Genomic DNA, 24806 nt, shown 5'->3' with positions numbered 1-24806 from the left:
AGTGGTCGTCTTCTGTCTCCATATTTATTTTTTTATAAGGTTGGAAACACTTGCATTACATATCACAGTTCACCTAAAAGTTAACTACAGAGTTAAAAATAATTCTTATAATAAAAACCTAATGTATGACAAAGAACAGCTCAGTGTCAGAAACCAAAACAATCCACAGAAGAAACGTCATAATTTAAAGTTGGTTTTACAGCATTCTTTAATTTGGAGAGGGGCAAAATGCTTCTGTGATTAAATCACAGCTTCAAGCTCTTTGCTGCTAAAAGAGATTCAAGAATGTATATTTCATTTTTAAAATATAATACAAAACAAATGGAGAAGATGTTTCCAGGCTTGAAACATATTTTACGAATTTATCTTAAGACTCTCCTGTTACCAGAGGGTTGCATGTGTTTGGCCTGTTATTTCACCATCTACTCTCATCATGAATTGATTGCAGAGAGCAAAGGCGATATTTTTTCAGCCAGTCCTTTTGCCTCCTCCAATTTTGAAAAGCTGTTGGGTTTAAGCCCTGTTTGAAGAGGTTAGGGGATTTCTGGTTGTTGGTTTTTTTCAAATGCAGCACTTTTTTGAAGTTTATAAAGGTGGAAAAAACTTGCAAAGAAAGGCAATACTAGCATTAAATAAGCAATACTGGCTACACATATATAGTACATTTATTGTGATAGCTGCTTAACATTTGCTGAAGAATGTTACCTGGTGAAGATCCAGTACAAGAGAGCCTTTGACCCAAGGTTCTAGTAGTCAGAGACATTTTGGCTTGTGGCTTTAATGCAGACTCAGGTCTCTGCAATGACCTGTTAAATCCTGTTTACCAGCCTTAGTCCTAGCTTCCATCTACCTGCCATACTTTATGTATTCAGACAGACAAAAGTCTCTAGAAATAACTTTATTGCTAAACTCCTAGAATGTTAATCTCTATGAGAAAGGAGAAAATGTTCAGCTTTGGAAGACCAGAGTTCAAATTCCTCCTTAATGATAGAAACCCATTTGGGCAGTCACACTCAGCCTTGGGGGAAGGCAAGGGTAAAGCCCCCGTTAACAAATTCTGTGATAGGTGCACTTTAGGATTACCCTAAGTCAGAAATGATTTGAAGGCACACAACAACAAAAAATAAGCTACATATATCTTTGCAGTCTCTCATTATTCACTCTGTACTCTCCTCTTCCTTCTTTTTGGATCAGTATGGCAATCACAATCAATCAATAGATTGTGGAGTATTTTTAAGTTGACTACAGTTTCCCCTATTCTATGACCACGTGGCTCCTTGGTGCTTTGAATGTTGATTGTTGGGCTTTCTTTTTATTCTTGGTGCTGAGAGAGTTTGAGATGTTGGGCTGATCAGGGGAAGTCTCAAGACTTTTGTATATGCATGCATAATGCTAGGCATCTTAAGGAAATTTACCTGCATGTCACCCAGCTTCCATTTTCTGGTCTCAGGTTTCCAACAGTAGTGCCAAGAATACAGGGGTGGCGTGGCAGGACTGGATCGGCTAGCTGACCTGCCCACTATCAGGAATACAGTGAATGTCACACATGATAGTGAAACTAACTTGATGTTTTCGCACACCTTTTCTGACAGCTTATCTGCTAGCCTGCCTTAGTATGTGGAGCAATATGTTGTATTGGGCCCATATGTATATTTTTAGTCTTACATTTGTTTATTTGTTTGTTTGTTTTATATCCCACCTTTCTCCCAAGATGGGATTCAAGGCGGTTTTAGCTGAGGAAGTGATGGAATAGTGAACTTGGTGAAAATAGCTATTTGTTGGCCAGAGATGGTGTCACCCTTAGGCCTTCAAGCAGTAGTCCTCTATTCCCTGTTGGGAGAGAGGGAGAAATACAGTAGGTTATGAATATTTTTATTACTTATCTACATTGTCTGTGTGTTTCTGCCTCACTTCTTTTTTGGCGTTGGTGCACCAAAATTTTCTGGCTCGTTTGATGCATTTTGTAGGCTCAGTATCTCCCATCTGTAAATCAAGTATTAACCTGGCCTTTTGGTGTCTTTAAACTACCCAGTCACCAATTGACAGTTTTATTCACCAAATGACAATTGGCCTACAAGCTAAATCATTAGCACAGTAACCAAAGCCAAATCCTAACTGCCCAAAGAGAAATCCAATAGCCTTTTGTTTAAAAAATTACCATGAAGTGTCCAGTAGTAATTGAAGAAATATCTCTAATTAGGAACACTATCAATTTGATTTTGTGTGTGTGTGAGAGAGAGAGACTGTGCAATACAAGCAGCTGATCTTCAAAACATCTGATAATATACTGTACCTATGGGTAGTTTGCTATGCCTTTCCCTTAGAAGGAATCACTGAGCTGGAGTTGCCTGGTTGAGATAACTGTTGTCCTTTGAGCTTTTACTTTGCACTTGTACACAATTTTAGCCTGGATATTGTTTGTTTCATCAAAGGGTGGTGACACTTGGTGGCAGCAGATTTGTAAGCTAAATATCTTAATGAAGCAAAACATTTTCAGTAAGTTCTGCTATTTGGCAGACTAAACTCACTGCAGTAAAAATAAATAACACAATTGCTATTCAGGTCTAAAATATCCTCTCTCTATTTTACGCCCAAGGCACTTCTGGAATACCAAGAATGTCAAGGTTTTATTAGCATTGCACATCAAGAAAGTATACCATTTTTTAATAATTTATAAGCCACCTTGAGTCTCATTTTTGGGGAGAAGGCAGGATATAAATGCATTTAAAAACAAACAAACATCAACCTAGATGGGTGAGCATAAGCTCATTGAGGTAATCATTATTTGCATCTGAAGAGTAAGTAGAATCTACTACTGTGATGTGGCCTTGGATCCATCTCATCAAATAATATACCAGTTACAAACTTTGCCCTTGCTCCACTTGACTATCCAGGCCAGTTCACCATTTTTTATACTTCAGGCTGCCAATGGCTGGCCTCATACTTATTCACCTCCATAAGTGTATCTGCTTAAAAGAACAAACCCCATATGTGTAGATGTCCAGTGATGATTCATGTGCTGAAGAGAGGAAAGGAAAAATTCCTATGATTCATGCTTCTGCTGTAATATGTTTATTGAACTCATACATCTCTCCCACATGAACCCCCTCATGTGCTAAGATCTGCATTCTCTGGTTGCTACTATTGTCAAATATTTTATGTATTACATTTAACTTAGTTAAAAGATTTATACCCTACCTTTCCCCAGTAGAACTCAAGGCAGGTAACAGTATAGTAAAATAATTACCAAAAAAACAGTAAAAGCAGAAGGACAAAGAGAGAAAGAACAAGTTTTCATTAAGAGACATTTAATTTTATAGCTTCCAGTAAGGTAAAAGCAACTCAGTGGAAGAGAAAGCTTCTATCATCCAAAAAACTTCCTCAAAATAAAGGTTTTAACAACCAGACAGAAGGTCACTAATGAGTTAAAATGAGCCTCCTTCTGGTATGGCGCCAACAGGACAAAACTTTGAAGCTGAAGTCCTTCCAAGCAGAATTAATAGAAGGATCTGCAAATGCAGCTGGCTGCCTTTTAACATTTTGAAGCAAGTAAAATAAACTTTGAACCAGTGTGATATAGTAATTTGAATGTTGGATTAGGACACTAGGAGACCAGGGTTCAAATTCCTGTTTGGCCATGGAAACCCACTGAGTGATCTTGAACAAGTCACACTGAGCCTCAGAGGAAAGCCCATGACATGCTAGGGTTGCCTTGGGCGCAACCCTAGCACTTGATGAGAGCATCACAGCTGCACAGCACCACCCACACAGAGCACACAGCTATGATGTCACAGCTGTGCAGCATCCAAACAGCGCTGTGTAGCTGCGATGCCATCGTGATGTCTTTGTAGCTTTGCAGCAGCGCAACTACGCCACAAAAAGGAGCTGCTTTTTAATGCTCCTTTGTTGCTGCGCAGCAGCATCGCACAGTTTGGTTGCTGTGGCGCTGCTGTGGAGCAAAGAGAGGCGCCTCCCCGGCACCTCTTTCTAGCGGTCTGTACCCCACCATAGCTTCCCTTAGGGTCATCATAAGCCAGAAATGACTTGAAGGCATACAATAACAACAAAGAAACTTTCTCATCTAGTCCTGTGACACCTAAAGTCCAGAGTTTAAGTCAATCTTCACCTTACATTAAATTTTTGGCATGAAAACTCTCTTTTCATGGGTAGTTTCATGTTCCCTTCCAAACAGGTTGTGGTCACTATCTGAATTGCCTCCTAGCCTTATTTTTTTTTATCCTTTCCCTGACAAACAAACAGGCAAACAAAAACCACTTGTTATTTCAATCTGACACTCCCAGTTTCACCTTTGTTGCAAAATACATGCTCGACCAATATTCTTCTAAATTATTTGAAAACAGTTCTGTACAATGAAAAATAGTGTGTTTATGTGTGTGCGCATGCGCATGTAAAAGAAAGAGTGAGTAGACATAGTAGACTGTAGCATCTGTTATATAACAGAATATTAACTAAGGCTTTCCAGACTCCAGTTTTGCAGTCATTTTTTTTCTTGATTTAATTTCTTTGTTCTTGTCCTGATGTCAATCCCTTTAATAGCTCACTAAATGGAAAAGCAAATTGTGGTGATTGTATGATGGTTAGGAATTGCTTTTTAAGCTCTCAAAACATGAATCAGAAGATACACTATGTTTGTATTTTCGGAGACAACAGACAGCCTTGGTGGAATACGACTTTCTCTCTTTCTTCCATGTATAATTCCCTCTCTGCTCACATCCAGGCTCACACATGTTTTCAGAACTGTATACCTGGAACACATTCCCCAACACTTCAGCATGAGTGTTAGCAGAATGAAAAACAGATGGGCCAGCAGTTGCCAATGTTATCTTCTGGCCAGTTCTGGCAAGTCTCTCTTTCTCTTTCCTTTCTTGGCATGGCAGAAATATTTGCCTTTATTTAGGAGAGCCTGTATTCTTTTCCATGATTCTCTCCCTTTCTCACAATCTAAGCTGAATGCTGTTTATTTCCATGTTCCTGAGATTGGTGGAGGTGAGTGCGAAAAACAATTAACATTTTCAGACTCATTTCCTTTCCTCCACTCTTTTAAATTTGTTGTCCTTGATTGTTAAATATTTGATCACCACATAAGCCAAGCAATTTGTTTAGAGAACATTTCTTTGTTTGTTTAGTTTACAACACTCATCTTCACCAGTATTTGGAGATTCTTGAACACTTTGTCCCCAGACTGCAACCACTGCATTTCTTCGATCTATAAGTGTTAGAGGATGGAAACGATGTTATAGTTTGCATTGTATTAGTGTCCACTGTAAAAGTCTCTGCTTCCTTAAAAGAAGTTCTGAAGAAAATTAGTTTGTTGCTCTTTGTAGAACACGCTGTCCAGCAGTGAGAAGGGCTGTGTTTTCTGCAGTTCATTTAATTTTAATGATGGGTTCAGAGATGGTGGTGTTTTCATAGGTATCCTGCACATAAACATTTCTCCTTAGATTATGTCTCAGAAAAAAAATACTAATGTTGTTCTTCATCCATTTGTGTGCTGGGTCTCATCATTGCTTCTTACAGAAAGTTCAAATGGCTTATCTTATGATTTTTTCAATTTTTTTCTTCTCCCTTGAACCGTGAAATAAATTATATGGTAAATCAAAATGATCTGACCATATTTACGTAAGCTTCCAAGTTTTGATCCATTTATTTTAATGGATAGGCTCCTTATATAGATTTTAAATTCAATGTTTTACATTTTTATATAAATTTAATAGTGCATTACCCCTGCCAAAAGGGTAGCATGGCTAAAGCATTTTAGATACAGATTCAAATTTTTATTGGGGTGTAAATAAGAAAAATGGGAAACAATAAAGTATTACAATAGAAAAGTCAGTGTAAACTATGCCTGTATATATAACAGCTTGGTTGTTTTTAAGATTTCCATCAAACTACTTGTATGAATATCCCATTAATTTTAGATTTCATTTTGATAATAATTATGTTTGGTCTTGTGCCCAATTTACATAAACATTTTTATCCCAACTGTCAGACTTGATATTTTTGTTTATTTTTTACAAGTAACACCACAGAAAGCTTATCATGGGCCCAAAAACATCAATCATATATCCAGGTTTTTTTCTTTGAAGTTGCTTCCAGATAAATCTCTCATTGTGAAATCTCATTGCCCCATTTACAGTGTTTACAAGTGTTGTAATTCAAATATTCTTGCCCTTTATATGTTTCATTCTACATTTTTCAATTGTTTCATTTCTGTTTTTCTTTTTCGTACCACAAAGAAATCTGTTAAGGAAAAAAAGACAGTAGAACCACATCATGTGTTTTGGTTGGTAATGCTAGAAAGTGTCCTTCTGAAATCTGCAGTGTGATGAAGAAGCAAGTCACTTTCTCTTGTCTTTGAAAACACTATAGTTCTAAAAACCCTTGCTCACCAAGGCTCAGTTCATATGATCGCTTCCCAGTTTATATGTGGGATACCACTGTACTTATGCACATTGTGCATAATCACATTGATTTATCTACATTAGATTTTACAAGTGTCCAACCTTTATAGGCATACCCAGTGGCCAGTATGCAAAAATGCAACCTTGCTAATTTACCACATGTAGTAGTATCTGGAAGAAAATGCTGCAAAGACCTACATCCATCACAGGAGATCAGTGTTTCCAGTCATTATGTGTATGAGTTTATATTAGAGGGTTACATTGTGTGAGTTATTTCCAATTATGGCTTTGTGCTAGGAGAAAGTACTGGTACTTCAAACTGTAAAGGCAGGACACCAGATTTTCACCAACCTTGTTCCCCATTACTGCAGCCCTCTGTCCTGTATCACATCTTGATCAAGCTATTAGGAGCTGTTCTTAGTTTGAGTATGGAGGAACTGCTGTGGGTAGGGGGATCAGAAGCAATCAGTTATCCTACTATGAGTGAGCAAAAGGGCCTTCTGTTAGGTCAAAGCCATTGTCAGATACAATCTAGAGTCTACTGAAGGGAAATTAGATCTTGTTAAATCAGACAGGGTTTATTTTCATGAAGTGTGCATGTACTAAGGACAATGTGTGTTAGAATGAAGACTAGTGATGTAATAAGTCTTCATCTGTAGAAAAAATAATAATAATGGAATTTCTTAATTATAACTGATTTTCTTACTGTCTTCTCATTGCTTGCTTGTCTTGTACTGGGGGTTTTACAATGCTTTTGAATGAAATTCTGTTACTCCAGTTCCATCACTTCATGTGAAGACTGCATGTGAACTTTTCTTCTTTAAAAAAAAAAAAAGGAGAGCAGAAGATGTTATATTCCACCTCTGTTCATTTCATTGATATCCACAGCTATCTCAAATAAAATATTTCCTATCTCATGAAGGACTTTGGCACATTTGAGTTACTGAAAAGTGCTACATTTATTGAGTGAATTCTTTGCTGTAGTTTTTTATTTTCTTTAAAGGTCTGATGTATGTGGAGGATGAAAATAACATAAAAATGTAATGTATGTTACAGATCGCATTGAGAAACATTCCACAATGCCAGACTCACCTGTGGATGTGAAGACGCAATCCAGGCTGACGCCCCCAACAATGCCACCTCCTACTACTACCCAAGGAGCCCCAAGAACCAGTTCTTTTACACCCACAACGTGTAATTATACTTTTGTTCCATATATTATTTCTGTAGGAAAGGCTATATTGTTGCTTGATGCAAAGACCTGAAAGGATGGGAAGAGAAATTTATGCCACTATTTTAAAAAAAGGTTGTTCTTTGTTATGCACTAAAGCAGTTAAGCAAAAGTAAGAAGAGGAAGCATTAATAATAGTTTTTAATATGTTAATAATATGTAAGATTAGAGGCTGAGTCACATTAATATATTTCATGCACTTTGAAAGAACTACTTTCTACCTCCTGTGCTCCAAAGTTCTGGCTTTAACTGTTTGAGGGAATTGTGAGGAACTTTGTTCCAACCAGTGTTATTATTTTGGGATAATGTGTGTTATATATTTGTTATGAGGGGAAGGTGTTATCTTAATAAAATAAATTTGGCCATTTTATCTAATTTTAAAACAGCATAAATTATCCATTGGACAATTAATGCTTCTTAGATGATTATTACCTTAATACAGGGGTAGGCAACCTGCGGCCCGCGGGCCGGATGCGGCCCGGCGAGGCCTTGGGATTGGCCCCAGCCCGGTCCTGCCGCCGATTGCCGCCGGGGCCTTTGGGGGGCAATTGTCTATAGAAGCCTCAGAAACATGCATTTATATTAACATTTTTTTTTAAATCAGCAAATTTTTTCGCGTGTCCTCCATTTTTTAAAAAAAGTGTCCTCCACTTGAATTTTTTGTCCTACATTTGTCCCGGTTTATTTATATATTTAATTTTTTAAAAAATTATTTAATTATTTATTTTTTTGGCTTCGGCCCCCCAGTTGTCTGAGGGACAGCAACCCAGCCCCCAGCTCAAAAAGATTGCCTACCCCTGCCTTAATAGAATCATAGAATCATAAAGTTGGAAGAGACATCAAGGGCCATTCAATCCAACCCTCTGCCATGTGGGAACTCTCAATTAATATCATGTGGATGTCTCCATTGTACATTCCCCACACAGCCAGCTTTGAAAAGAACTCACACCAATATATGTCCATTGGAGGGTCTTACTAAATTCAGAAAGCTGGAGACACAGAATTATTGCTGTGTATTATTCTACAGAGAACTGAAAATAATACTGTAAGATTACTGAATGCTTTTAATTCCTGTTCACCTGCATTGGATTGTGCTTCCAGTTTATTATGGCAGAAATGATCCAGTTTGATACCACTTTAACTATCATGCCTCAATGCTATGGAATCCTGGGGATTCCAGCATTGAGCCATGACAGTTAATGTGGCATCAAGCCGGCTCATTTATGCAGTGTGGATGCAACCTTTGAACTCATGAAGACCTATTCTTTTAGCCACCTTGGGAAGCACAGATATTGCAAATTAATAGCTCACGTCCTAATAATGGCAAAGATGCTATCAAGTAGTTCTGTTTCTGCTTTTGTGTTAGCTGTGGAGCTTGGTTGCTGCATTGTCAGTAAGTGACTGCTTTTATCCCAATTTTATTGTAAAAAACAGACTCTGAATCTAAGATGTTCTGACTTATATATTATATTGTCTACCCATGAAAACAGGAATCTTAAACATTTTTAAAACTAGTTGCTTCATCATATGGTTGCATTGCCTATGTTAAGTATTCAAGAAAGCTGATAAGATATTAACATTTTTTTTTATTTTAAAAAAAAGCTTGTAGTATCATCATAAGCCTGGACCAAATACTATTTTATAAACTATTTTAAGACAGGAAAATGTTATGCCAAAGGTTTTTTGGTGTGTATGTGTGTAAATAATATTTTGTCTCCATTCTTCTAGTAACCAATGGCACAAGCCATTCACCAACTGCATTGAATGGGGCTCCTTCTCCACCTAATGGCTTTAGTAATGGCCCATCATCTTCCTCCTCATCGTCTTTGGCTAATCAACAGTTACCACCAGCTTGTGGAGCTAGGCAGCTTAGCAAACTGAAGAGATTTCTTACAACACTACAGCAGTTTGGCAATGACATTTCACCAGAGATTGGGGAGAGAGTGCGCACTCTCGTGCTAGGACTTGTGGTAAGCACACTGCAGTGAGCTTATTTTCTGTTTCTCTAGTCCAAAACACACTACAGATGTTATCCATTTTCAGACCACTTTAACTGTCCTTGCCTAGTGCTAGGGAATTCTGGGAATTGTAGTTTTGTGAGACATTTAGCCTCCTCTGTCAGTGAGCTCTGGTACTACAATAAACTACAATTCCCAGGATTCGCTATCGCTGAGCCATGGCAGTTAAAGCAGTCTCAAACTGGATTATTTCTGCAGTGTGTTTTGGACCTATATTTCAAAGCTTTCCTTTAGTCAGGAAAGGGATAAGTGAGAAGCAATATTTTTTTTATTTATTTACATCTCAGCCTGGTAAGTAGCCTGGAGAAGTAGATTTACAATAGTTAAGGATAGTTGTGGTTAATTTGGCTAAAAAGAATAGCCAACAGGATTGGTCCTGTTCAGAGGTCTAGCCAGCCATTCACCTTTTTAGAATACAGTGGGTCCTTGTTATCCACTGGGGTTTGGTTCCAGGAACCCCTGTGGATAACAAAATCCATGGATGCTCAAGTACCATTAAATACAATGCCACAGCAAAATGGTGTCCCTTATTTAAAATGGCGAAATCAAGCTTGGCTATTTAATGTATACTTTTTTAAAAATATATTTTCAAGTTGTAGATGCTTGAATCTGTTGATAAAAAAATCTGTGGATAAGGAGGGTCAGCTGTACTTTATCCCTCTCAGACACACTTCTTTTCTGTCCCCCCCCCTTGAAACATATAGTGTCCTGTGAGGATGTACTTCTGCACACCCTAGTGTCTACCCAGCCTTCCTGATGCCTTTAAGATAATGTAGCATCCGTCTAGCTGTAGAGGGAGCAACACTTGGAGAATTAGTTTATCTTGTAGTATACATGATGCCTATATGCCATATATTTCCATATTCAGTAGAATTAGAACAATTGTTATAACAGGTAGAATAGTGGAAGTTGTATGGTTACCTTCATGTCCTGCATATTGGTTTGTGGAAAACAAGATACCTAACTAGATATATCTTTGGTCTGATACTGGGCCTCTCTTGTGCTTTAGCAATTGAACAAATGGGCTTTTAATGTATATCTTCATTCTGGTTTTGTGCCTTAAATGAATACATTTCTCACACACAGACCCTGTAGAGCCTTGCATAACCCACAGATATTTCTTCTACCTCCACCATGTATTAACAGAAGAGAAGCTTAAGCTACTCAGAGCCAGTTCACAACTGCCTCCAGCATGGCAGCTGTGTCTCGTGCTGAATTTGCAGCTGTTCAGCTTGGAGACAGTCGTGTATAGGCCAAAGAATGGCAGATGCAAGACTTGAAAATCCCATGTAGAGCACTAGTCTAAAAGTCAATGCACGCACAGTTCTGTTTGTGACATTGGCCATTGCCTTGGAGCTTGATACCAGTGGTTAAATGGAAGAAAAAGGACCAGCTGCTTCCTGAAAACAGAAGTGAGAATGGCCCATTAGTTGAGAACGGGAAAAGTGATGTATCACTTGATCCATTTTTTCTTGATGTAGTTTTTCTATTATCTGTCTTACTGATGAAACACAAAACTGTGACAAGACAACCATCGAAGACAGCCATGGCCTTGGAATAAACCACTTATCCTGCCCCCCCTCCCCAGTCAGCCTTGTTGTATATTTCTAAAATTTAGTCAGACTTTATTACAGGGTGAAACAGATGCATCAGTGAATAGGGCTACTGTCTATCCATAATAAAAATACAGATGTGGTGGTTTCTATACTGTGCAAATTTAAAGTTTTATAATGTGACTATTATGCAGCTGTTAAGATACCACAGTATTAAAATTTCTCTCTAGAAAGCATTGAAGGATGAATCTCTGTTGCCAAATATTTCTGTTATTCATTTTACAGAATAAGATATATATTTTTTTCATTCAACAGAACTCTACTTTGACAATTGAAGAATTTCATTCCAAACTGCAAGAAGCTACTAACTTCCCACTGCGACCTTTTGTCATCCCATTTTTAAAGGTATTGCACAGATCATTGATCTGGAAACTATTTTAAACCATACTGTTGCTAGGTCACAGATGTGTATTACAGTTTTGCTTTTTAAGAGAGTGAGAAAAATGAATTTCACATTTTAAGGGCCCCTTTTCTCAGTGTAAGTGGATGAGCCTCTATTAGAGTAACTATTTTCTTCTGATCCACTGTTAAGTACTGATGGAATCTGTCAGCTTCCTAGCTTGTATGAAGTGTTTGGTCACACACACACACACACACACACACAGTGTCAACTATAACATATAGTGTCACAAGTAGTTTTTTGTGACCTGAAGTAAGGACTGGCATGGCTAGAGACACCAAAGTTTGGACCTTGGTGCTTTCAGAATGTGGCACCCCAATGGCACTTTTTTGGATTAGAGCTAGTCATGCTTAAGAGGTTCTTTGAGTTGTATTTGAAAAATTAATTCCAAAACTGCTCAGAGGCAGAAGAAACACAGGAAAAAAAATTTCTGTGACAAAAGAAATGGTTGATTTTACATCTATGAAACAAACATATGAGCAGGATAAAATGGGCCAATCCTGTTGTATTCTGCCTGCATATCCAGCCCATTGTCTCTGGCATTTATGTGGTTCGGTGTGGTGATGGATGGGTGTTCAGACACCATCAATTCACCCATCACTACTATGCTGTTCTCTTTGCAGGCCCCACCATGGCACATAAGGGCTGAAATGGGGTGCCTGACTTCACCAACATGGTCAGACGCCCCCTTCCAACATCACAGGCCATGACGGGAGCCTGCAAGGAGAATGGTGGTAGTGGTGGCAGGTAAGGGGATGAAAAGCCATCTGTTATGACAGGGTTTCTGGGAAACCCTGTTTCAAACAGCAAGTTATTAAGTGCTGGTGGGGCTGGGTTTGGGCCAGATTTGTTGAAATGGCATTCTGGGTACCCATTCCTGGACTGGGGCTGCTGGTCTGTATTGTCTGAACAGGATAATGCCAGCACTGGGGGAGGCTGGGGAATAGGCCTTTTGGCTCATTTGTACAGCCCCCATGTAACATATAAGATGGCTTACAGACAAAAGCTGCAAATGAACTGTACTGCTACACCTTTTATAACATTTGAAACAATAATATTGTATTACAAGCTGAGCTGATTGAAATTTCTGGTAAATATTACTAATTATGGCCCATTTTTCCTATTGCTTGAGTGCTCTGTACCTCTTCCCCATAAACCCTGTGAACCCGTCCAAAGAACCCATCCACATTCACATATTTGTTATCATATGTGCTCTTTCTCTTGACTAGGAATGCAAGATTTAATTTGTTGTGTCTCGTATGCAAGAATTAAAAGTATACAAAAGCTTTATTTTCTACTTGGTGAGCTTATAGGGATTCTTTAAATTAATTTTTCTTATTCTGAGATTTCAAGTGATTTTTCTTTCCGTGATTTTGGGGATTTTTTTTTTTTCTAAAATGGATTTTGTACAAAAATACCCTTCACATAGTTTTTGCAAACATTTGATAAAAAAGTTCTGAAATGTAAAAATCACATGTGGTTTGATATTTTCCAAGAAGAATGAGAAAATTTGGAAATGTTATTCACATCCCTACCCCTGCTGGATATATTTTCCATGTAATAATATTTTATTTGATAATGCACACATAGTACAAACTTAAGCTAATCAGCCTCTCAGATAATAATTGTGATGATTATGTAATTTTGTAAATCCATGCTCTCACCTTCTGCAGTTCATGTATACATCTGACAAGAGCAGAGTTGCCTTGAATGAATAGGGTAGGTATTGTTTTGTACCAACAAAATTTCCTTAAATTTCCTCATTTTGATATCAAGGTGCAGGATTACTGATAAGATTTGTAATCCCGTGTTTATCTAGGAATGGAAAGAAAATTCCAAAATATTAGAAAGGGCCTTGAAAACCCTGACAAGATGAATCCTCTCCAAGCCCTGTTCTTGTCTTGTTTTTTAGTCCTTAAATAAGCTCAGGACTATTCCTGATGTCATGTTGGGGGCAGATGGAGGAGTATGTAAGCGAGGATCATGAAAATCTATAGCCTATCCAGTTCTCAAGAATCTCCCTGCCAGCCTTCTGATGTCATGGGAAGGCAGACTAACAGAGCCAAGAAAGGATTGTGGAAGATGCCTCCAGCATCTTCTTGCAGCTTTCTCCACACCTGATGAGATGTGGGTATCTATAGACATAGGATGACAGTGGGGGAGCCAGACTGAAAAGATTCTCACTATACAAAACTCTGCATAGTTTTTTGAAGTTGTCTTGAATCAAGGTGAAGTTTTATTAAATTATTCATTCTTCTGTGCAGGAACAAATAATTTAATGCAGCACATTTCCAGATATAGCTGCACACATGCCCAGAAACAACCAGTAACATTCTGCATCATAATGTTGATAGGTAAAGGTAAAGGTCGTCCCTTGACATGATTGTCTAGTCGTAACTGACTGTAAGGGGCTGTGCTCATTTCCATTACTAAACTGAAGAGCCAGCATTATCCGAAGACTACTCCAATGGTCATGTGGCCAGCATGATTGCACCCGAACACTGTTACCTTCTCACCGAAGTGGTACCTATTTATTTACTTGCATTTGGATGCTTTCAAACTGCTAGGTTGGCAGAAGCTAGGACTAGTGACAGGAGTTCACCCCTTCATGCAGCACACGGGCCTCGAACTGCCAACCTTCTGATCTTCTGACCATCAGAATTGGCATCTTAACCACTAAGCTACCACATAATGTTGGTACAGAATCTAATATTAGGCCTTAAAATAGTCCTGTTTTAATCTTTTTGCTTGTTAGGGGACAGACCTGTACCCCATAATTCTGCAATTCCTGCCTATTCTAAGCATTAGAGAATATGATAAATTTATTTTAAGCTGGTTCAGAAACAGTTTAGTATAAAGCACAGGGGAGAGGTGCAAGTCATTCAATGAACTGTTCAGTTCTTGAATACCTACAGATTTTGATGATTTAGTTAATCTCCTTAACCCAGCCCACTGTATCTTCCTGATGATTATTTGGCTGACTCTTGTGATTTCCAGAGCAAGTCTGTTCAATTGTTCCCTGTATTTTTCATTTCTCCATTTGTTATCATACAAACAATACCATAGCTCAGGCCAAATTGCAGACTCTCAACATAGATATGGTGAAAAATCCTAGTCCCCACTACGTTTGGATACTCCAGTTTAAAGACAACTATAATAACTAATGGAAAATAGGAGCCATCAAATAAACATTATGACATCAGATACCAGCTATAACAGTTAAATCTTTGATCCAAGAGCATCAGTAGTGACAGGATTCTGACAATTTCACAAACACACGGGGTGTTAATAGGATTCTTCTAGCTTTTCGTATCACTCTTTGCTAGATACAGCTATATAATAATTAATAATAATTTGTTTTATTTATATACCACTATTCCAAAGATCATAGCGGTGAACAGCAAGTAAGCTAATTAGCAAGTAAGCTAATTTGCCCCCTACAGTCTGGGTACTCATTTTAGCGACCTCGGAAGGATGCAAGCCTGAGTCGAGCTTGGGCCCTTTTGCTGGTCTTGAACTCGCAACCTTGTGGTTTTGAGTGAATGGCTGCAGTACAGGCATTTAACCACTGCGCCACCAGGTCTCCTTTGCTCTCTAGCTGTTTCCAGTTATAGCCCACCCTTGTGGCATACGTGCCCTCACCATATGTGGGTTGAAGCTTACATGGACAGCGAGTGGCGAGGGGGAAATGGCGCATGCACGGGAGCGCACTGCCATTCAAATAAATAGGACTCCAGCATACGTGAAATTTGCCTTACACTGAGGGTCCAGAATGGCAAGAGTGGACTGTATTAGCATCCTACTGCATTGTCTTCTTGCTTTTCCAGTTTTGTTTTGTTTTGTTTTGCTGGAAGAAGTGCAATATGGACTCCACATAATTAGTTCCTACTATGTATTCAATTACAAAGAAGCCCATTGTATCTCATTTACACCAGTAAGTTTGTCATAACAGAACAGAAGTTACTTGTCCTTCCTTCACCATTCTCTTTTTCCATCCACTCTTCTCCCCTACTGCTTTGTGAGCAAGTGTACAAGTTTCTCATATGCTTGCTTCTTTAAAAAGAAATAGCACAGGAATTTCAGAATTTCCGACTTCTCAATTTTGAAACTAGTTCAGTCTGTAGACTGAACCATTTCTGTAGACATAAAGCTGCTTTTTCTTCAGTTGGGTGTGTCACATATTTGTATGTATATTTAATAAAAATAATGAAGAGGATTATTGCATAATAATTCTAAAATTTCAAAATGCTGAAGCTCACTGTTTCAAATGTTGCTTCACATTTTGTCCCTTCTGATATAGAATCATGTTACTGGTTTGTCTTGGACCATTTTTTTACCTTCTCCTAAGCAGGAAATATATGTTCCTTGAAAAATTGCTCAATGTGATTTGGAATATGAAGCACCTCCTTTGCTACTTCTGTATCTCCTTTTAAGTGAGGAAAAACATTATAGTGTCTAACCATAATACGAGAATCAGCATGGTGTCATGGTTTTGAACACTGGATTATTACTCTGGAGGTCAGGTCTTGATTACCTAGTTGATTATGGAAATCTTGGATGAGTCACACACTCTTAGTCCCAGAAAACCCTGTGATAGGTTTGCCTTAGAGTTACTCTAAGTCAGAAATCCTTTGAAAGCACACAACAACAATAACAATAATGCCTGAGAAAGAATGTGTGAAGCTCCATTTTGCTAACAACCAAAAGTCAAACCTTACTTCGAGATGTCCAGTATAAAAATACTTTTTAAAAAAGAAAATCAAAGATTTTCAGATCAGTCACCTCTGTAAATATATAGTGAAACTGTCTTTCTGTACTGTGCTTAAAAAATAAAGCAAAAAAACAAGGGGTGGACAAAATTTCAGAATGGTGAATTCCAGAGTTATTTTTTTATAAGTGCATGAACAGGCATATGGAATGCCTGCAATAGATGTGAAGAATATTTACAAATTTTATTGCCATTGATGAGAAAACCTGTCTTGATGTGTAGTGAGACTCCATCAACAGAGAACAAGATTTTTTCACCCATGTAAGGCCAGTACTTATTTCGTAAGCAATAGCAACAGCAAGAACATTGGTTCTTGTGCAAACCTTTACACAACAATCCTTCGTGAAATTTTACCAAAAAGTCCTGAAATGCAACTATCACTACTACCACCCACCCACCCACACATACACACAATCTCTCTTAATTTTGTCCAACAGGAACAAAACATTTGCTTTTTTTTCCTATGCAAAAGCAAAATAGGCCAATATTTATATATCTAATATATGAACAAATAATCGTAGCAAATGTTGTCTTTGGGGGCATAAACCATAAATGCATGCATAAAAGTTATAAAAGCCCTGGGAAGACAAATGAGTGATAAACACATATACAAATAGTTCATTTCATCACTAGTTACTGCTGCTTTTGGTCTTTCTTGTGGTATGCATTGGAGTAGAAATGGAAAGAAAATTTGAAAAATAAAATATATATGTTTTTCAAGTGTTGAGAAATTTTGATGAGAAGAATCCTGTACTGAGCTGAAATTTGGATGAGAAAAATCTTTGTGTGGGCGGGGTGTTCCCTCCCTGTGACATGCTGCCGGTGCACGTGCAGTGAGTTAGGTTTCGGTTTCCCCAAACAACATGCTTACCACAGGAAGCTGCTTCAAACTTTACTAAACAAATATAACAGGAAAACAAATGGGCCAGACCCAGGTTACTTTACCACACGGCCTCCTTCACAGGTTCCCCTGTTGGATCCCTTCTTCAGTGGTGCTCCCCACCAGACGTCCTCTGGGTCCTTTCTTGCAAGGCTCCCAGTCTGCCTTCTCTTGTGACTCGGGTCCTGGTCTTTGTTCCCAATGTTCCCCTTTCAGGTCCCACCACTCGCCCTCCAGAGGTTCCTTATCCTGGTGTCTCCACTCCCCTTTGTGCGGGTACCGGAAATCTCCTTCCCTCCGTGGTTCAGGTAAAGTCACAGTGGTGTGTGGTCCTACCCTTATCAGACCATGCCGTCCCTCCAGGGTCTTTTATCTTTACTCTTTAGCTCTTCTGTGACTCTTCTCTACTCTCATTAGCTCCCTTTATTAAGCAAACTGAAACAGATCAAATCAAACCATATATCTTCTAATTGTTCGCGCCAGTTTGTAGCATTTCCAAAAAGACTCACAGGAAATAATCATTCCAAATCCGATTGTAAACAACTCACATTACAGTCTCTCAGGATCTTTCCCCATTTGGGGCAGCAGTAAAGAGAGGAGCTATCAAAGCGGCTTCATAATCAGCAGCGTTTTATTCTTTTATGTCTTCCCTTCTTCCTTCTTTCTTTAGTTGTTAAATGCTCAAGAAGGCAGGGAGGATCCGCATTCAGCAGAAACGCCGAGCTGGGTCGCAGCTTTAGGTTTGCCCTTGCAGGCTCAGTCTCCTTTCAGACCTTGCAGTCCCTCAATAACCACTTCGATTTTAACTGTCTCTCCTTTCTGGGAGGGGACTTGCCTTGCAAATAGAGGGCCGCCGGAATCCCCTTTATTGGTAGGATATTAGGGCTCCCCAAGCGATGTAAAGCAGGGAGTTTGCCACGATCAGCAGCTGCAATTCTCAGAGCTTCCCTAAACTGCAGCCATTGCAGAGCACATCCTGCCGGAAGCTCCCACGTCTCCCTCTTCGATCCACCTGTCCTTCCTCACTTATATCCTCCTCCCAGGGCATTGCCCCCTCTCCACCCACTCCCTCTGGGTCCTTATGCTCCCCTTCCCCTTGGACCGCCCATTCAACTCTTACTTCCCCTTCCCCCACCTGACTACACTTTGCAATTTGGTACTTTGCACAAAATCCGTACATGGTTGTTTTGCACAGAAAACAGCATTTTCTGTGCAGGAAATATCCTTTTCTGGGTGTAAAACAATATTTCAAAGCAGACCTATTCTGTTTAAATTCTCACATAATTGATTTGCATTGGAAACAGCAGTTTCCTCCTAGCAGTTAATATTTCTGCCTAGAAATAATATTTTCCACACAGAAAAGCCTGTTTTCTGACCTAAAACCTCATATTGAAGCTGGCACAGAATACGTTCTGAATTGCAAAGAGTCTCCAAAACTATGTGATTTTTGAAGACTTTCTCCCAATGGGAAGAAATTAATTCACTGTTACCATCAAAAAGAAAATTAGTGAAGAATTGCATCCCTACGTTTGAGTGAAAATAAGGAGTACCTTTGCTTCTGTGCTTCTGGAGAGTTGAAGGTTCAAATAGTGAGTAGTTCAAATAGTTCCCGTGCTTCTAGATTCATTTATGGATTGATATAAATAACTAAGGTGCAATACAGATCGCCCCTTTGGGGCGGCCTGGACCCGCCCCTTTTCTCTCCAAATTGGGGCCAAGGCAGCCTCACTGGCAGCCCTGCACGCCCAATCCAGAGTTTTTCTGGGCCACGGAGAACTGGCAAAATGCCACTTCTCTCTGGCACGGAAAAGAGGTATCCTTGGGGCTTCATGCCCCCGGACACCCCGACAGCCAGAGCCTTGGGAGAAAGGGGCTGCCCAGCCCCTTTCTCTTTGGCATTGTTCCCATGAGAACGATATGTATGGCAAAAAGGAGCTCCATTTCATAGCTCTTTGTCACACCGCAGCCAGACCCCATAAGCAACCTGGGGCGGCGCGGAGAAGTCACACACACACCATGCCATTTGGACACGGCACATGCGTGACATCGTCGTCACATGCCCTGTGTGGACGGCACTGCGTAACGACGACGCCGTCCACACAAACTAGGGTTAGGGAGCATGCGGTTGCTGCGTGCTCCGTAACCCTATAATTAGTGCCAGTACACCACTTAATGTTGGTATGGTCTGGACTGCACCTAAGAGAGAGTGTCAGCTCTTGAGTTACTTTACAGTTCTAATGTAGTGCCTAGTTCATCCAGCCCTACTTACATCCACATTTGGTAGCTTCACTATTCAGAGTAGTAATGGAACCAGTGTATGATTTCATCTAGACCAAAGTGAGGAAAGTGCAGCCCATGGACTACATGTGGCCCCCAGTATACTTCAGTGTGTCCCAGAATTTGAAAGAGAAAGAAGAGATTGGCATCAAAATGCTTTCAAACACCTAGTAGAGTAACATACTCTTGGGGGAGGAAAAACTCATCACAGACCTAAAATAGTCCAAGGGGCCTAAAATAAGGTAAAATTGCCCGCAGATTCTCCTGTGGGAAGGAGACAATATGGCCTCCTGTTATTTGACAGTTTTCTACTCTTGATGTAGACCATTGCACTGGCTCTGTGTCTCTGCTGTCCAAATTTTGTGTTGTATGTACCTTATCTTAGCTCATCTTTGGCAAGAAAAGGCAGTCACAGTTTGATGTAGAGCAGTATTAATAGGATATTACTTAGTAATGATGCTATTCTTCTTTCATCTACAAAAGCGTTTGTGTACCTGATTTGTTTCCTCTACTACATATTGGAAAATTACTTGCATTTGGAATTGTTTGCCCAGTAGCACTTCTCTTCGGCAAAATGCAATCACCCCCACCCACTCCAGGAGAATTGTTGTTGTTATTAAATCTTGAGCGAGCAAGACATTGTAAAGCAACCAGTTAATCTTTGAAGCCTGAACTCCATAGGACCTACATTTAAATAAAGCCATGTAGAGTCTACAGTTACTTTTCATATCCTTAATGCTTTATCGCTGAATAATTGTTAACTATTTACAAGCAGCAGTTCTTATCAAATGTGCTTTGGTTTGGCTGTCTTCTTTACAAGACACCACCTACTGGTTGAAAAACCATGAAACATGGTGAAAGTCCTCTTAAATTCAGATTTGAAGTACAAGAAAATGTGTAGGATTAAAATAACACTGCAAAAGCTTCTTAAAAGACTCTTTGATCGGTTCTTGATCCCAAAGTATTTCCCTGCTCACCTGCTAATACAGATCCTCCACAGAGATCTGTGGTTTAGAATTCTAGGTTCCTTTCTCTGGGTATGAATGCCTATGTGTGTGTTTTTAACTTTCAAAATGTATATAGTGCTAAAACATCTCACATCATGCATAACAACCTTGAAAAAATAAAACCCAAAATGTAAAATCGCTACCAATAAAAACAGAACATAAAAGAGAGCAAGCTTTGCTCTTCTATTTCTTTCACCCTGTTCCCAAGCATTTCTTCAAAGAGCAGGTGAAAATGGAAAGATGGTTCTTTGAACTTTTCAGATAGACCAAAGTAACCTGGTGCTCTCCAGAAAGATGTTTTCATGACAACTTCCACCATATCCAGTCAGCATAGTCATTGGCCACACTGGCTGGGCATAATGAGATGTTGCAGTAGGCTGTTTAGATATATGGTGATTACTAGTTGCAACATTTCAGAGAAGACACTTTTTAGTCCTTGGTTTCATGTCCATGTATTCTGCAAGTTACTCTGATCTTGACACTTATGAAACAAACATAGGCGCGGCTCCGTCGCGGAACAAAAAGAACCTGTAAAAAGCAGGTTCTTCTTGTGGCGACTTTGAGATGCCGCAAGGCGCCAATGGTGCACTTGCGGTGCCATAAAGGTGGCAGGATGTGTGGATGCTACGCGCCCGTCGCATCAAAATGGCAGCACCCATGTGTACAGGGCGCTGCTTTTTGACGCCCCCATGTGTGCAGGGCGCTGCTTTTTGACGTGCTGGGGTGAGGCCGGTATGGGCGTTACGTCCTCGGCCAACTCCTAGCACAGGGGTAGGCAACTTTTTTTTGAGCCGGGGGCCGGGTTGCTGTCCCTCAGACAACTGGGGGGCCGAAGCCAAAAAGTAAATAATTAAATAATTTTTAAAAAAATTAAATAAATAAATAAACCAGGACAAATGTAGGACAAAATTTTCAAATGGAGGACTTTTTTTTAAAAAAAAGTGGAGGACACGTGAAAAAATTTGCTGATTTTTTTTTAAATGTTAATATAAATGCATGTTTCAGAGGCTTCTATAGACAATTGCCCCCCTTGCCCGCCACTTGCCCCCCCCTTGCCCGCCTCCTCCTGATAGGCCAAAGGCCCCACGTCCTCACACAAGAGGCCAAAGGCTCTGGTGACAATCGGCGGCAGGACCGGGCTGGGGCCGGTCCCAAAGCCTTGCCGGGCCACATCCGGCCCGCAGGCCGCAGGTTGCCTACCCATGTCCTAGCACGTGACGGGGGTGGCGCAAAGGCCCATTTAAATCGGGCCCATTGATAACCTATTGATCATGAACATTCTCTAAGAAAGAGTATTCTCTCATACTGAAATTTGGCTTTGTTTTTTTTAATTCTTTTAAAGGAAATTTTAGTTGTAGAATTTATTTCAGGTGGTTATTATTGCTTAATAATCTCCAGCAAAGTTTAAAATTGTGGCATTCTTCCAGAAAACACAAGCAGACTTTTCAGTGGTCGGGGTAACCTCTGAAAACTGTGACAAAACAGTAAATGAGAGTGAACTTGAGCAAGTGTAGAGAGTCGTGCTGCAGAGTTGTTTTATGTCAGTTTAACTGTTTTATCATAGCTATTTCATATTTGCCATTTGTACTGCCCCTTCTGTAAACTGACATGATCACAAATAACATACTTGGCACACCAGAATAAACTTCTAGTACACAACTGTTCTAAAGAAGTGCTTTCACTTTTTATACAAGCGTATATGTGCACTTGGCTTTTGTTTACCTATCCAGGGTATTTTTCCCCCCCTGGGACTATTAAAAGTTTTTAAATTCATCCATAGAGTGAATCATTGGTCACTGTTGTTATTCCTGATTGTTTCCTTTTGCTGAGAAGGACACAGCATCAGTTTGTAGGTGTATCAGGTCCCACCTATTCTGAATATTTATTTTTTTATTTATAACTCACTCTTCAACCAGAAAAATCTCCCAGAATGGCTTACAAATTGTTAATTTGACAGTTCTCCGCCCTTAGACTTACAGTGAAATGGGCACACACTGATGATACAGAAATATGAAAGTACAGTAGGATAAAGAACAGCTTTATTATTCATTCAAAATTTATTACTAACTAATGGGTTTTGTACGGTGGAATTTATTCTTCACCTATTATGGATGAGAAATTCAATTTGTTTCAACACAAATGGCTTTATATAATTGCAAAGCAATATATTTAAAAACATGGGGATGGTTCCAAAATGTTTTATAACCAGAAGGGGCTCTTCTAATAATGGAAACTTTTTCCATTCAGAGAACAGGAATGTTCAGAGAAAAGAAACTCACTAAAGCAGCTCCTCAGTTTAAGGGGATTTCTTTTTAATTCACTGGCGATTTTGTGCTCACAGTTTCCAATACAGCTGTTTGCTCTGGTGGAGGGGAAGCATTTAAATGCAAGTCTGATATCAGACTAGTTTATTATTGTCTGTGTAATTAAGGGCAAAATCTTTCTGTTTTAGATATCAATCTTTATAAATATCATCATGGTAAAGTTGGAAGCCCCAAAACACACACACACACGGGAGAGGAGGGAACAACAAGGACACTTCCAGAGCCTTCCATCATTGCTTTACACCATATGGTTGCCATATCATTTATTTAGGATCACTGGAATCAAAGATGCAACTTCTTTTTTCTTCTTCTAATTTTAGTGCTTTTCCTCAAAGGAGACATTAATGACAAAAACCATATGGTTGTGGGAACAAGGGCCTTAATAAGTGCATTGAAATGCTGCTGTAACAATATGCATTAAAGTCTTGTTTTCATTAAGCTAATGTAACCCGCAGACCCTCGGTTCCATTTTGCATTTATGGACAAACATTTACTGGAAGGATATTAGACACCATTCTAATTACCTAATCTGGCACCAGAATTGGAGCAAACAAAATTGCTTTGTATTACCATATTTTTAAAAATATATATTGGCAGAAGATATTTATGGAATCACTAAATTAAACAAGAGTACCAAATGAAAAACCGAATGTCATCTGTATGTCTACATTTGTAAATGGCCTTGTGCATGTTTCTCATTAGTTAATCAGTTACATTTAAAAGAGGAATGATTAAACATACATAGCTACCTAGTATATTTTCCAACCAGTGTTTCCAGTCCAGATTTCTAGTTAAGAATGCTTTCCACCCAGTTAACAAAAGCTAATTAAAAATCCTTTTCAGCTTCTCTCCCCCAGTACATTTCTTCTCATTCAATTTTATAAAATATTAGAAGTACAGAGTTTGTAGCGCTTGTTTCTATTTCTGTAAAGTTTCTTTTTTATGGCACATATTAAGGCCTGTCCTGGTCTTGAGCCAGAAGATCCTCTGTCAAAAGACATCTGTGTGCAAGATGTCCCACATGTGACATCATTTTCCTAGGAACCATTTGGAAATTTATCAGTCTTAAAGACTGCACAGTTTTGTCTGTGTACATAGTTGAAAGCACTGGTTGTCTTATTCTAAGAAGCAAAATTTGAAGTGAACCCACACTGAGAGTACAGAGCAGAGCTTCCAGACAGTCTCCATAGATTTACCTCATTTCTTCTGGGGGAAAATACTTGGTTGAACTCAAGTAATTGTTCCCAGCCAGTCTCAGCACATCTCAGGGTTCATCTCAGGCACATTTTTTCCTGTCCCTGAAAGATATTAATGGAGCCAATAGTGCCTGTGGGATTGGAGCCAACAGCACCTGTGAGGCTAAGGGACAGAATAGGAGATTATCCATGTTCAGGTTGGCTTTTTCATTCTTGTCCTTTGTCTCCCAATTTTCCCCGCTCCATAGCAATTAATGGAATTATCATCTGTAGTGGAGTGATGAGCAGGAGAGGGGAAGACAATTGTGTAGTGAAATTAGGTGGTAGTGGAGAAAGGACCAGCAGTAGTTGGATATGCATTTATTATTATTATTCTTTATTTATATATGTATCAATCGCTTCCCCCTCCTCCAAGGGAGTGTGTTCCAGTAAGGGCTGTTCAACAGTGGAACACTCTCCCTCAGAGTGTAGTGTGGTCTCCTTCCTTAGGGGTTCCTTCCTTATTTTAATCAATTGTTGCTTCCTTAATTTAACCAATTCTATTTTATATTATTACCTATTGTTTTATACATATTTGTAGATTGTATGCCATTGGCAGGTTTTATATTTATTGATTTGATCATTTGTTTGTACAGTGCTGTATGCATTTACAGTGCTTTAGAAATAAACT

The 24806-nt window shown here is 39.2% G+C and overlaps 1 protein-coding gene across 3 annotated transcripts in view; it reads left to right on the top strand.

Annotated features, from left to right (window-relative positions):
* The window catches only part of RUNX1T1 (RUNX1 partner transcriptional co-repressor 1), a 178757-nt gene that overhangs the window by 95522 nt on the left and 58429 nt on the right, over nucleotides 1–24806 (top strand). For all 3 annotated transcript variants that reach the window (XM_042462741.1, XM_042462740.1, XM_042462742.1), the window contains 3 exons: nucleotides 7479–7616; nucleotides 9382–9623; nucleotides 11540–11629. In XM_042462741.1, the coding sequence (XP_042318675.1) occupies nucleotides 7479–7616; nucleotides 9382–9623; nucleotides 11540–11629 (470 nt within the window). The remainder of the gene's footprint in view (nucleotides 1–7478; nucleotides 7617–9381; nucleotides 9624–11539; nucleotides 11630–24806) is intronic.

This window comes from Sceloporus undulatus, chromosome 4, assembly GCF_019175285.1.
Source record: "Sceloporus undulatus isolate JIND9_A2432 ecotype Alabama chromosome 4, SceUnd_v1.1, whole genome shotgun sequence".
Taxonomy (NCBI): domain Eukaryota; kingdom Metazoa; phylum Chordata; class Lepidosauria; order Squamata; family Phrynosomatidae; genus Sceloporus; species Sceloporus undulatus.
The sequence above is the reverse complement of the archived record's forward strand: the minus strand, read 5'-3'. Positions and strand labels throughout refer to the sequence as shown.